The sequence below is a fragment of the Candoia aspera genome, chromosome 2, assembly GCF_035149785.1.
Source record: "Candoia aspera isolate rCanAsp1 chromosome 2, rCanAsp1.hap2, whole genome shotgun sequence".
Classification (NCBI taxonomy): Eukaryota; Metazoa; Chordata; class Lepidosauria; order Squamata; family Boidae; genus Candoia; species Candoia aspera.
Window position 1 is genome coordinate 256,901,950 of NC_086154.1, and position 14,932 is coordinate 256,916,881.

Consider the following 14,932-nt stretch of genomic DNA (forward strand, 5'->3'; position numbering starts at 1 on the left):
GCCGCCCTCAGCCCTCCTGCACTTCCCCAGCCTCCTGCCACCTCGTTCCTGTCCTCCCAGCCCAGCCCACTGCCACCCTCAGCCCTCCTGCAACCTCTCCACCCAACGCCACCCCTGCACCAGCCTCTCTGGACCCAACCATTGCCGCACCTCCCCCTCCTGCACCTTCCCAGCTTATTGTCAATAACTTTTTTTAATCATCTTTTTCATGAATACAGAATATTACCTAAGTTTAACCCAGTCCCGTTTTGCCATCCCAATGTCCTGTTTTTGTCTCAAGGAAATATGGTCAGCCTAAGATAGCAACAAGGGGGAAGAAAGAGATTTTGGTGGGGAAGAGTTTTTGAAGTGAAGGTGGGAGAAATGTTGGTGGGAAAAACAAGTAGAAGGAAATTTGAGAAAGAAAATAGAAAGACACACAAAAAAGAAAGGAAAAGGACAAATTTAAGGAGAGAGAAGGAACAAGATTGAATCTGGTGGAAGAGGCTTTCAGCCAGGGAGGAGTATGAGGAAAAATTTAACGTGGAGTGAGGTGGCAATAGAGTAATTGTTTTCTGGTGGGAAAACCATAACAAAACATGGAACAGGGAGGAGGAAGGGACCGCCCTGTGGGGAAATTATGATGTGAGCAAGGAGACCCGTCGTATGAGGGGGAAGCACATTCAGACTTGCAAGATTCTGTTACTCTCACCTTATAATAAAAGTAGTATTAGCATTCATAACTCTGGTGTCCTAGTCTGGTCTACCTTGAAGGGCTGACAGATTCCTGGTAGCTTCATGGATGCAACCATGTAGTTTCCTTGCCAACGATATGAAAATGGTTTGCCATTGCCTTCTTCTAGGATGTTTTATGATTCCCCGTCCAGCCTATAGCCCTGGGATTTTCTGTTGGCTTCCTGGTGAACCAGGGCTGATTTTGCATAGCTCTTAGAGATCAGACCACTTCAACCAGACATTTTCACCTAGTTGAGTCCCAAGAGTAGCTTACTGGTTGCTATTAAGAAAGACACTAAACTTTTCACAAGATGTGATCTATACTATTTGGAATTTCTCTCCCCAGAGGATATTCCTCTTATCAGGCTTGTATTTCTTTTTCTTGTTTTCACTTCAGTTGCTACTCTCCCTGTGATATTAGAAGTCCTGTTTTTCCTAGTCTTGAAGGCCTTTTATTCTGAGCAAGGCCAACCTGGGTAACTGTATCACTCTGCTCTTATTTCTGGTGTCTGGCTGCAAAGTGAGGTGATGTTCTTTTCTTTTATTGCCCTGCCAAACTCTTACTTAGGATTATACTGCTGATTAGTTTTAAATAACATCTCAGGAAGCATGACATCTTGGCACAAATGGTTATGAAAAATAAATGACCCTTTCCTTTTGCAAGGCTGATACTTCTGAGCACATAATTTAGGGCTTGAATGACCATACAGTAAATATCTTTGCACATGGAAAAAAACAAGCTGCTTTTGGCCACTAGACTAATCAAGATTAGGAAATAGATAGCCATTACACCTCCTCTTTCCTTCTCCTTCTCCTGCCCCCAAATCCTCAGTCAGATGAAGATCACTTGTTCTGCCAATGCTGTCGAAATATCAGTTTCATACATTGCACTAAATCTTAATATGCTCTGAATTTCTGGTTTAGCATGTACTATGAATAAAGCCACCATGGTGTATGGCTTAGCTTGTTGTGAAAGCTACCTAATTGTGACTTAGTAAATTAAGATTAAACAAACAACAGCTTACTCCAATATATGAACAATGACAACTCCATTATAATATGTCAAGGAAAACCATTCCATGCACATTTCTTACCTGTGAATAGTTCATGAAAGATCTTGGAAGTCCATTGAGTCTTGGGACTGTCCTCATACTGGTGGAGTTTCCATAACACACCAACCTAAGCTAAAATAGGATTGAGGGTATTGTATGAATTTAGTTGAAAGTATTTGGTTAATCTAGACATTACCCAAGAACGTTGCATAAACTAGACATTGAGGTTCAGACATAACATGATTTGTTTGGCTGTTCTATACTAATGCGACATAGGAGGATCATATATAATTTTTTTAGGAAGACTAAAGGCTTCAGGAGGATAAAACAGGAAGTTGAAAAGCACCATATTGATGGGTGTAAATATAATGATTCCTTTTTTAAAAAACTAAGGAACAGAGACATGATAGTTGATGAATTAGAGTACTACTGCTGAATATATTTTGTAGAAGGTTTGTTCACAAATTCCAACTTGGCTGCAAGATTTCAGAGGTGTCCACAGGGGGTCAATAGTATCAAAAAGATGGGAGCAACTGAGTGAACAATGCTCCACCTCTTTTAATGTGTGTGCAAAGAATGTGATTCTTGTTGAAAAAGGGCAGGGTTTAATCACCCAGTCATGCACATTGTTTTGATGCTGTTGATCTGTGGATGCCCTGTTGCAAATGGAACCAATTATTACTTTATGAATTATCTAGAACTCCTCAGTTAAGATGATTAACAACATTTGAAGAATGGCTTCATTCAATATTATATTATATAAAATTATTTTATTAAGCACAAGAAGATATCTTAATTTGAACATAGAACTTTTTGTGGCATTACATTCCTTTTAAATCTATTTCAACAAGTTGTCAGGCATTCTATGAAACTAATTCATAGGTGGCCTTACATGCTGCTAAAATTACATTATATAAACTGTAACCTTTCTAGATTTGTGTTGGTGGGGTTGTGAACAAATTGGTACCTGTTACTGTCTTTTCATGAAAATGCTCAATTTGTTCTTCTGTTCAAATGAAAGCTTTTGAAAAAACTAGCCAAATCACCCCAAAATAATTCATAATAATCCAAGCTGCTGGTTTATTGTCCATATTTCCTAAGGTAACCAATTAACTTACTGCTGTTAACTGTTAGGTTAGTTATTGCACAATCCTGGTATATTGAAATACAACTTTTATTGGATCCGTGGTATCTAAAGGATGAGAAATTAATCTGGTGGCAACTCTTGAAAAAAAAAATTAAGCAGAATCAGGCTTAGTTAGTACTTGGATAATAGGTCTCCCAGGAAACCTCAGGTTGTAGTCTAGACCGGAGAGTAGAAAAACCATGCTATACAGGTTATTAGTGTTGGCAGATTGCTAGGAAAGCCTTTGGCCCAGGAGAGATCAGAAAAGTCACACACCAGGCATTTCTATAAAAATAATTTTATTTACAGAAAGCAAACATATTTACAGGCTCTCAGTGAGAGCTGCTTGACTCTCTACATGCCTACACAGAAGGGAAACTGAAACTAAAACAAGTCCAGGCAAGTTCTTCCCCCCAGGTGCAAAAATTAACATCCGAAAAGGGGACAATTAAATTCAACCTCTTCACCCGGCCAAAATGATTAGTTACCATAGTAACCTTAATCTGTAGTAGAAAACATTAACAATTAGGACCAACAATTCTGTCACTAAGTGTCATGGTAGTAAAGTGAGATGTCATGTGACTGCGCCAGCTTACCACACAGTTGTGGCAGTTCCTAATGCCATCATTAGGCAGATTCCACATAGTTGCAGCACCCCAAGGTCATGTGATTGCCATTTGCAACCTGCTGCTGGCTTCCCCGTTGACTTTCTTGTTGGAAGCCAGCAGTGAAGGTTCCAAATGACGATCATGTGACAATGAGACACTGTGACCGTTGTAATTGCAAGCTGGTTGCCAAGTGCCCTAACTGCGATCACGTAACTGAGGGACACTGTGACAGCCGCAACTATGAGGAATGATTGTAAGTCCCCTTGTTCAGCGCTGTCATAATTTCAAACAGTCCCTGAATGAGTGGTTGCTGAACAAGGACTACCTGTATAAGATTAAAATCTAGAAATCCTGGTATCTGGTTGGTTGAGTGAGTTATACAACCTGTTATCCTATATTTACTTGATTGCTGCCAGAAAGTTTCTCTCACTTTGATATAACTTTGCCATAAAAGAATTCAAAGGTAAGGAAGGGAAAAATGTATTCTGCAGAGAATGTTCTACGTTATATTCTATGTTTGTTGTATGAGAAAAGGTCTGTTTGGGAAAGACAGTGCAATCAGGAAGGAGATAAGAATCCTAGTTGACTATTTTATGTTGTCCTCAACATAAAATTATATAAGACTGGCATTATACAACTTTATATATAATTATATAACTTATAATTATAATTCTATAAGTTATATAAAATTATAAGTTATAAAATTATGTAAGATGGGCATGAACTCCTGCCCGTCTTATATAATTTTAGGCTGCAAGAAGAAATCCATATGATTGAACATTTTTCCATCAGAGATAAAACTCTCTGTCTGTGTCTGTGTACCAGAGTTAGCTAACCCTGACTTGTTGGAGGGGGTCCTCATTTCAGTTTTGCTGGGTTCTACAACAGGTAGAACAACCAGCCTTAGAACTGTGGAAATGACCTTGGGAGACAGGTGGAAGAGCTGCTGACTAAACAACAGTCAGACAAATGGCAGCTGAATCTGCAGAAGGAATGTGAGCATGGCAAATGTCTCAGAATGGACCCTTCCTAGGTGTTTGGACTGTAAAGGTGAGGGGTGACCTCATAGATAGATTTTCTCCATGACGATCTATCCCTAACCTGTTCTTTCAGTTTTCCCAATGGTGCACTCATCACCTATAACTAAGTCCATCCGCCTTGCTGCTGGTCGTTCTCTTCTTCTCTTTCCTTCCCCCTTTCCCAGCATTAGAGTCTTTTCCAGAGAGCTCGGTCTTCGTATAGTATATCTGAAGTAGGATAATTTGAGCCTGGTCATTTGCGCCTTGAGTGAGAACTCTGTGTTGATTTGTTCAATGATCCATTGGTTTTCTTGGCTGTCCATGGTATTCTCAGGAGTCTTCTCCAACACCAAAGCTGAAAAGAATCAATTCCTGTCCTGTTTCTTTGAAGTCCAACTTTCGCTTCCATAGAGTGTCATAGGGAATACCATAGTTTGCACAATCCAATATTGATAAGTATAGACACAACATGATATTTTAATACCTTTTCCAAGGCCTTCATGGCTGCTCTGCCAAGTGCTAGTCTGTGGTGCCTTTTCTTGGCTGCTTGTTCCTTTACTGTTGATGGTTGATCGTAAAAGGCAGAAGCTCTCCATCACTTTGATATCTTCATTGCCAGGTCTCAGGCTGGTTGTTCTACCTGTTGTCATTAGTTTGGTCTTCTTTACATTTAATTTTAGTCCCATTTTTTCAACCTGCTCTTTGACTTTTAGTACTAGGGTCATGATGTACATACCAAAAGGGCAGCGCTTGCTTCATGAAGCTGTGATCCTGCTTTCTTCATTCTACCCCTTTCCCCCTACTCCATGGACACTGGTGTGCCAAGTTAGTTTTTATAGTTCAGAAGGTAAGAAATGTCAATGTTTATCTTCAGGTCTAGCCCTATCACAAAGCAGAGTGGGACAATTACCTCAGATGGTAGATGTTGGAAGGCAGCAGTTCAGTGTTAGAGAAAAGAGCCCACACACAGCTTCTAAAGTTCCTCAGCTAGTGTTCTGCCTTCAGCTGTCACGGAAGAGAATGTCCCCTAACCAGACTGAAGGAATATTTAACTACGGGTCCATGTGGCTTTCATATAAAGAATGCTGTTCTTTGCCACAGGCAGCACTGAGTCTTAGGCCACCCCTCTTGGTAAAATGCTAATTTCTTGTTCTACCAAGATGAAAAATGTCTTTGTGGTTGCATTTTTTTTTTTAAAAAAAAGACCTTTGGGCCTAAGATGACATAAGGATGACCTGGTAAAATCAGAGGGGGGAGGGCTAACAGTTCTGGCACTTTGATTTGTTTTGGGAGAGAGTGGGATTAAGGGTGGGGAGGGTGTATGAACCTAGCACAGATGTAGCTTACCTATTTTACTGTATTTTCACATGCACATAGTCATTGCAGCACTGAAATCTGATGTTTTGCCACCACATTTTAGCAGTGAGATATTGGGGTATTCTAAGAACCACAAAAATAGGCCCTGGAAAGGTTGGGGGGGGCATATGTGGCCTCCGGGTTATCCTAGTACATATGCTTTGACAACTAAAGAGGAAGGAAGTAGGACTGAAAAGAAATAATTGAATCATCAGTTCTTAGTTCGGCTGATGAGATAGTATGTGGCTGTTACTTCCATCTGCCTGATCATTTGTCAGAATTTAATTATTGTAAAAATAACAACACCTGTAATAACACTGCCCTCTTCTGGAAAGAAAAAGGACATACAGTAAAGCATACCTCATTTTAGTGTGCTTCGCTTTATTGAGCTTTGCAGATACTGTGTTTTTTTTACAAATTGAAGGTTTGTGGCAACCCTGCGTCAAGCAAGTCTATTGGCTCCATTTTTCCAACAGATCAGCATTTTTTTAGCAATAAAGTATTTTTTAAAATTAAGGTATATACATTGTTTGTATAGACATAATGCTATTGCAGCCTTAATAGACTACAGTACAGTATAAACATAATTTTTATAAGCACTGGGAAACAAAAAAATCTGTGTGACTCACTTTATTGCGACATTCACTTTATTGTGGTGGTCTGGAACTGAACCCACAATATCTCTGAGGTATGCCTATACTGATATTTCTGAAGGCTTGTAGCAGCTTGGAAGAATGTATCATGGACGTCTACAAGTAGGGCTATCTTAGCTGAACAACAGGTATCCAGATGATCATGAGAATGGCAGGAAAGGGAATAAAAAAAACTAATTCTTTGCTACCTAGTGTTCCTCTAGGTTTTTGCAGCCCAGATAAGATAGTTCTGTGTATGAATACAACAATTAAGATCTAATGATCCTGCTTAGTTAGGCTTCTGTTTAATTAAAATAGTATTTTCTTAAGTTTTAGGAGATAAAAGAGACCTTAAATTAACTGTGGGTAAATTGAGAAATATAACCAGCTCATGATTTTACAGTTAATGATTGCCATATTGGGCATAATAAGGAATCAGCATATCTTCTATGCTAGAAAAAAGGAGGCAACTTTTCTCTTTTGGGTCAATGTCATAAATCATAGCTTCTTTATTTCACACATCAAGGTGGTGCCTCAGCATATGATATTTTCTCTTATTGCTTCTAAATAAGGAAAAAGAGGAATAGTATATGTTTCTTGACCATACCATAATAATTTACATAGGGTGCATGCATAGTTTAGGGTGGCACAGACTATATAAGTTACCTAACTTGGGTGGAGTTCAAAATTTTTGATCCATCTTAACTCTGTCAGCCCTGGTTGAACTGTGTGTGCATAGAAAAACTCATCTGTACTCTATAATCAATAACTAGGAATGCATATAAGACTTTACTTCTAAGATATATCTTTAAATTACCATTTTGACTGTGCCTTGCTGGACTTGTATAAAGGTACCGAATGCATAAAATGCTGGATTTTTGAGTTGGTACTGAGAACAGTTAGTAAGAGGAGCTTCATAACATTTCTCCGGCAAGTTTTTCCCAAACTGGGTCACTACAGATGTATTGAACCGCAGTCCTTTAATCCTGAGATTAAAGCCCATGACCATGGGAACTGGAGATTTTGAGAGTTGCAGTCTAAATCTCTCATGGGTGAAGGCTTCTGTATGGTTTTCTGGGTGGAAAAAACACTTGGGATGTAGGCTTTTCTGAAAAGGTTAATGATTGCATGCTGCTTCAGTTATTCTAATTATTACCAAAAAGGCAGGATGGTGGATCACAGTCTGAATTGAATTGCAGTCAATGCAAACTTGGTACAATGCCTAATTTCCCCCCTGTAATTGGGGGCAGGAGCTGAAGTGTGGCGTTGTGGTAGAGTCTTGATTTCAGATGGCCATTGTCATACACTTAGACTTAGCTGTCCTGCTTATTAACAATCAGGCTTCTCTCGTTACCTGTTAGGGGCACATGTGTCACACTCTTCCCCTTGATATCCAAATCCATAGGGTCACAGAATTACTACTAGCCTGTGGCTGGGAGCAGCTGGAAGAGGAATGATGCACAGTGGTTTACAGTGGGAATTGATAAGGGAACAAGCATTCACACACTCAACAGGAGCAGTTTCTTTCAGGGTATGCAGAAACAAGAACATTCTCTAAGCAACAACAAAATTGTTAACTAACAATTGTTTGTATACAATCATTGTATTGTTTTAGGGTTTTATTGTATTTTAACTAATATTTTATTTCTGTTTTATGTAAACCGCCCAGAGTTGCTCTCTGAGTGAAATGGGTGGTGACTAAATTTGATATATAAATAAATAAACTAAAAAACTAAACTAAAAAGAGCTCCACAGGTTTAAAAATGCACTCTCTTGGACAATATTTCTGTAGGCCTTATGGTGGCAGCACTCAGCTTGGATTACTGCACCATCTGCCTAAGGCAAAAAAAGAAAAAGAAAAGAAACCACCGTTTGCTTCAAATTTCATTGTTTCCTATAGCAGAATACTAAAAAAAAAATTCCCGTTTTGACTTTTATTTCATTGGAATGTAACCAATTCAAAACTTTTAGAATATGATTACTTTATCCTAGCTTAAAACAAAATGTGGTTCTTGTTTTGTGAACTCCATGAAACTACACTAGGGTATGAGCAATGGATGTAGTATTTAAAACAGCTTTGACTTTTTCATCTTGACACAGTCTGAGAAGTACTGTACAACTGATAATCTCTTATTTTGGGATTTCTTTAATGCTTTTTTATATCTTGGTTTTTGTGTTCCTTATCTGAATGAAAGGTTCCTGAGAAGTCAAAATGCTGGCAAACATTTTAAGCCACTTTTTGTTGATTCTGAACAAGTTGCTCCTAATTAGAACTACACTGTTGTGAAATCTATTTTTAAAAATTGGATTTTTTTTTTCCAGAAGGGGGCAATCTGTCCTTAGCCTTGAAAATAAGCAAGTTGTAACCAGATGCATTCCCCGATAAGATTAAAGACATTTCTCCCTTTTAGTTCCACTGTCCTAAGCTTCTCTTCTGGTTTATAGGCAACATGCTGTGCTGTGTGATAAGCATATTGTGTGATAAATATCATTACTAAAGCTGGGCAACCAGTTTCAGGCTGATTCATATGTTGCTTATTTATAGATTGCTGCATTAGTGCAGTATCCATGCTATCAGAAAAATATTCAGTATACAAGCTTCTTTACGCTCTCAAAGCAGAGATACTATACAGCTGTTACGTTATGTCATGCCCCCATGTACAGACCTTTACATGACTTCCATCCACCCCCTTGGAACAGAAGGCGGGGGGCAGGGATATTTCTACTGTATTCTTACAGAGTGTCTATCTTGTGTGGTATTTTTCGTTACATGGAGTCCAGGAGACAGATACTATATGACTGGTTCCATCCTATTCTGGACTGTCAGACCAGTAGAGGGACTGTCCAGACTCAAAATGCCTAGAAACATTGAGTACTCCAATGCATTTCAGATCCTAGGTCCTTCACTAAGGGCACTGAAAACCTCTTTACTACCACCCATACGTAGTTCACTTGTCCTGTTTTTGCTTTCAGTTAGTTTTTATCTCAGTTTTGGGGTAAAACCTGAGATCGGTCTTGGCCTTGAGAGTCTTTAAGAAAACAACTTCAGAACAAAACTGGGTTGTGAATACTTTCCCTCCCTGTAGCTTTAACAAATATTTGTTGCCAATAACTTAGTGGCTTCCCCAATCATTCTTTATGCATCACTGATTTCCCGTTCTGCTGCCTTCCTCATTTGCTATTCAAAGAAAGAATATGATACTGGAGCATTCCTCAGTGCATTTAATTTAATTAAGGCAAGTATTGGCTTTGACAAAGAACTGTAATCTTTGATTTTGAGGATCTATTCCTCATGGCAAATTTTAAAAGCATCACTGTGCATGTTAGTTTTTCATCAGCTTCTTGGCTTGTCAAGTCTTTAGTGAAAAATACATTAGCAGACATTGATGTAAAAATCAAGAGCATATGCTTTCCCATGGAACATAGCAAGAACTGGGATTCCCGCTCCAACTTCTGTCTTTACAGCATTTCCCTGAGGTCACAGTGGAAGAAAGGGCCAGAGGATGAGATGCTTTGGATCTCAAGATCTTCGCCGTGACCCTCAACTGGAAAGAAAAATTAGATTTGTCCTTGAGCTGACCTTAATGAATATTATCCTACTGATTAAGATTAATTCTTCCAGTCCACTAGAAGGGGCAGGGGGAGGGGGGTGGGGAACAAGACCAGAGAGGATGTCAATCTGCTTGACTGGGGAGAATCCTGTGCCCCGCTCAGTTGACTTGGATACTCCTGTGATTAAGATGGCAAAAATAACTCATGGAAAAAGCATAATTTCCTTTTTTGCCAATGCCTCTGCCGCAATCAAATCTGGAACGCCAATCCCACTTTTAAAAAATATCATGGGATGAACCAGAAATACCCCTGTGTTTCTACTAGTGTTTCTACTGGATTTCCTCTTTTGCTTTGGGTCTGAAAGATGAAGGCTTCTGTGCTGGCTCCCATGTCTGCCTTCATAGCAGAGGTGCCGCTGACAATTTTTTTTTTTTAAATTATCTTCTCACTGTCTGTCTACCTAGCTGGCTTTGGCTAATCTTAAAAAGCAAAGCAATTTTGAATCTGGTAAGTACTTGGGTGGGAAACTTTCAGGAAATTCCAGGGCAAGTCTGGGAAACTGGAAAAACATCTTAGAAGAAGGCAATGGCAGACCATTTCCATACTGTTGCCAAGAAAAATGCATAAAAATTATGTCCATGTAGTCACCAGCAGTCAGGATTGAAGGAGAATCTTCTTTCGTTCCTCTCAACTGATAGCATTCATATTTAATAAAAACCCCAAAGAAAGAAACAATGTTTTAAAATTAGCATTCTAAAAATAATGGACTTAAAAGCATAACGCCGGGAACACATCATACAGGAGAACAATATTAAACCAGACTAGAATGCACAGCAGCATGGATTTAACCAGACCCCTGGTTCTTTTTATTAAGAATCAGCAATCACATGTTTATAGCAGTCACCTTCCCTGTAATGTATCCACAGAGATTTGTTTATTGGAATTTGAGACTACCTGACTTCAAAAAGACGCTGGGCAGCTTACAATATTTAAAAGACTACATAATTTAAAGAAGCTTGACTGTCCAGCCAAAACCACATAAATAACATTTTTTTAAAATGGGTAGGGGCTTCATAGACACCCTAAACCCCAGGCCTGGGAACAGAGCGAGGTTCAGAGCAACAGAGATTTCTAGAATACTTGAAGAATGGGACCCATCTGAATCTCTGGGGGGATGCTGTTCCAGAGGGCAGGGGCTGCAACAGAAGGCATGCTTCCTCCATCCCACAAGATGACAAATTTTAATGGAGAGGACCTGGAGAGCACCCACTCAGGTGGGCAGAAATGGTTCCTCACATAACCAGGGCCTATGCCATGAAGGGCTTTATACTGTAGGTGATGACCAGCACCTTGAATTGCATCCAGGAGTTGACTGGTAACCAATGCAGCTGGTAGAACAGTGATGACCCATGGGCATGATGAGAAGTGCCCATTACTGCCCGTGATGCTGCATTTTGAACCAGCTGTAGCTTCTGGATGGTCTTCATGGGCAGCCCCATGAAGAGCACATTGCAGTAGTCCAATCATGAAGTGACTAGGGCATGAGTGATCATCTGAAGATGAAATAAAACCAGAGCCTGATTCAGTCTACATCACAAGTGGTATAACATTGCAACATGTATAATCTTAATTCCCATTTACATTTCCAGTTTGTATAATTAAGTTTGTGTTGTTGCTCTCAGGCATAAAATAAAATTCACTGGTTTAAATTAAACTGCTGGGGCTATTTGCTAAGGCGGGGGACAGATTCAGTAACTGGCTTGAGATTGCACAACAAACAAACCAGGGCAGACTCATTTGCACAATAAACTAAATTTATTAGAATTAACCCTGGTCTTTGTGGCTTAGCATGTTATGCAAACTTGGTCTGTTTGGTTAATTTTTGATTCATTGCACTGTGTGAGACTCCATAGGATGAACTCCGTAATCCATCTGCCAAAATTTGTTTGCTCCCCGTCTGCATCCTATGTAAAGGAGAATTATTGGTGGGTGTTTTCCTGCCAGCTGGTGACATTTGGGGGAAGCAAAGGGAAAGCAAGTGAGGAATCTACCAGTCTCAGTCCTTAATGTGCCCTGTACATGGAAAAATGACAGTGTGCAAAGTCTGGATCTGAAACAAGCAACATGCTTAATGCCTCTTGAATGCAAATGCATATTTTTCTGAGCCAAGCGGCTTTTGTGCTCCTTTCTAAGGAGCAGCCAATATTTACAATGTGGTGCCCATCCCTTATCTGAAGTACCTTTGACATACACTTTGGGTCCAAATATTACACACTTCTGGGCAGTGCCACTTGCCAGCTTCATATTTACGGCACAACTGGGATAATCGGTGAGGCAACATAATTTATACCAGAAAGTCCTGACCCTTATGTATATGGATTGTGACATCAGTGCACATCCCAAAGGGGTGAAACTTGCAGCGCATTCCTGCTTTTTTCGTTTTGACAAAAGCAGCCAGAGTTGAGGATGCTGGTGGATAGCACTTTATTTTGGCTGTGAGGAACAGTCCTAAAAGACTCTTTATTCTAACTAATTAAATGCCACGAAGGGTTTTCAGGAAATAATTTCAATAAGAGCTAGCCTTGCAATATGACAAAAATAGCTGAAGCTTTCTAAAATGCCCTCATAAATTCTAATGGGTTACTTCCAAGAAACAATCATAAAGTTCTTCACAGCAGTACATTTTCTAATGAAGTTAGATAGCAGGAAGATATTTATTTGGGTCACTACTCACATGTTACAGGTAAAGTGCTGCAGCTAATTGACAGCAGCTTCATAAAAGGATATGCAGTAAACCTGAGGATGAACAAGGGGTTTAAACCTTGGGGTGCTTTCTTGTTACATTCCCAACTCAAATGTGTTTGGATACTCCCCACTGGGAGAAAAATCCCTATATGAAGAAGTAACATTTTATGGAGAAAAGTCAGATTAAAACTGATACTCAGTTTTCTTTCTGCAAAGAGGTTTTAGAGAACACTTCTATTGTCTTTCCCACCCTACACTGACTAAGAATATTATCTGGGACACATGAAGGGGGAGCTTGGAGAGCAAAGGTTTTGCTTTATGAATTAAATCAAAATACTCTATAAATGAAAGGTGAGGGAGCAAACATAATCATCCCTAAAATCATGATTCCTTGCCTGCAACCTCAAATGGTATTGTCAGAGCATAGCTTCATCATAAAATATGGTACTTCCTTTGGAATAGGAGAGAAAGGAAGACTGAGATGAATAAATAATATTAAAATATCCCAAGAAAGCCCATGACCTTTTAGGATGTAAATTATCTCTCTCTAAGCCCTATTTGAATATATAAAGGTAGACACACCTGAGGCAGAGAGAGGCCCAGAATTTTCTTCTCCTGAAGATATGCCCTGCTGTTAAGCTAACAGCCAGGCTGATAGTGGCTGGAAAGTGTTTTTTTTTTTACCTGGCTTCTGTGTCTGGCAGTCCGACTTAAGGAACAGCAGGTATGTTTCCTCCTGAAGTTGCAGATGATACCCTGAAAAAAATAGCGAAAGGTTTTCCTCCTGCTGTCAAAGAACACAGTAGACTTACTTATATGTTCTCATCTGACTTGCATTCAAAAGGAGGTCTGATGAGATTAAGTAGGCTCATTGCCTGATTTAATCTATATAACCATATGCACACACATGCACACTCACACTCACACACAGAGGAAGGAAGCACTCAACAGCTTAGTCCAATGAATAAATAATGGACTGAAAAAGAACACAAGTCAAAGAGGAAACAGAAGATGTGAACGAAAAAGGCATTCTGATCAAACAATTGGAAGACAGAAGGTACAAAGTTAAAGGAAGAAGACAGACACTTTAAGGAGCAAACAATTGATGGGATTGTGTGGATCACATTGGAGAAAAGAAATCTATCACATAAAGCAGAGGCAGAAAGAAGAATTACATATGATTAGCAAAGTTCAAGAAAAAGTAGAAGAATGGGAGGTATATAGAGGGGGAGAATCAAATAAAGAAGCAAAATCCAACAAACTTAAAAAGTCCATCTTAGAGAAGCAAGTTGTGACATGGAAGAGAACAAAGAGATTAGATGAATAGTGGATGAAAAGAATGAGTCGGTCTTCAGAGGAGGAGGAAGATGAGGATGAGTTGGAGGAAGATGAGGTTGAGGACGGTGAAAGAAAGAAGAAAAATCTGAGAAAAAGGGACTCATCAGAGGTGAGAAGTGAGGACTCATCAGAAGACAGCAGTGAGGAGAGGAAGAAGAAAAAGAAGAAGAAAATAAAGAAAGAATGGAGTGACAGCAATGATGATGATGATGATCATGGCCAAAAGAGAAAGAAGAAAAAGAAGAAGAAGAAGAAGAAGAAGAAAGGTAAGAAGTCCAAGAGTAAAGATAAGAAGAAGAAGAAAAAGGATGAAGAGGATTTTGCAGAGATGTACAAACAAGAACTTCTTGATTATCATTCAGAATCTTCTCATGAAACTGAAGATGAGTACAACAAGAAAAAAGGTGAGCTGGAGGAGTTTACTAAAATGTTTTCTTTGAGCTGATGCTCCTGATAGTTTAATGAATATTTCATTTAAATAGCAGAAGGCAGAATTGGTGTGGCTGGCTATTAGGAGAAGACTTCTGTTTAAACTCCCTTTGGCCCTGAAGTTAACTATCTGGCTTTAGGCCATCCCCAGTCTCGCTGTCTGATCAACTTCACAAGGTTGTTCTGGGGATGGACTATAAATGGAGGTTGGATATGAATCAATTGCTTCTCTGAGAACTTTGGAGGAAAGATGGGATTAAAAGTGGGCAATTTTTAAACAACTGTGCTTTTGAGAGTCACTTAAGATGAAAAAGCCAAATTCTCTTCTTTGAGAAACGTGCAGTCTAAATGTTGGCAGAAT

The 14,932-nt window shown here is 39.3% G+C and overlaps 1 protein-coding gene across 1 annotated transcript in view; it reads left to right on the plus strand.

Annotated features, from left to right (window-relative positions):
* The first annotated feature begins 14,143 nt into the window (after positions 1-14,143).
* LOXHD1 (lipoxygenase homology PLAT domains 1) overlaps positions 14,144-14,932 on the plus strand; it is a 159,145-nt gene continuing 158,356 nt past the window's right edge. The window contains exons 1-2 of the mRNA XM_063293185.1: positions 14,144-14,251; positions 14,390-14,546. Of these exons, the coding sequence (XP_063149255.1) occupies positions 14,144-14,251; positions 14,390-14,546 (265 nt within the window). The remainder of the gene's footprint in view (positions 14,252-14,389; positions 14,547-14,932) is intronic.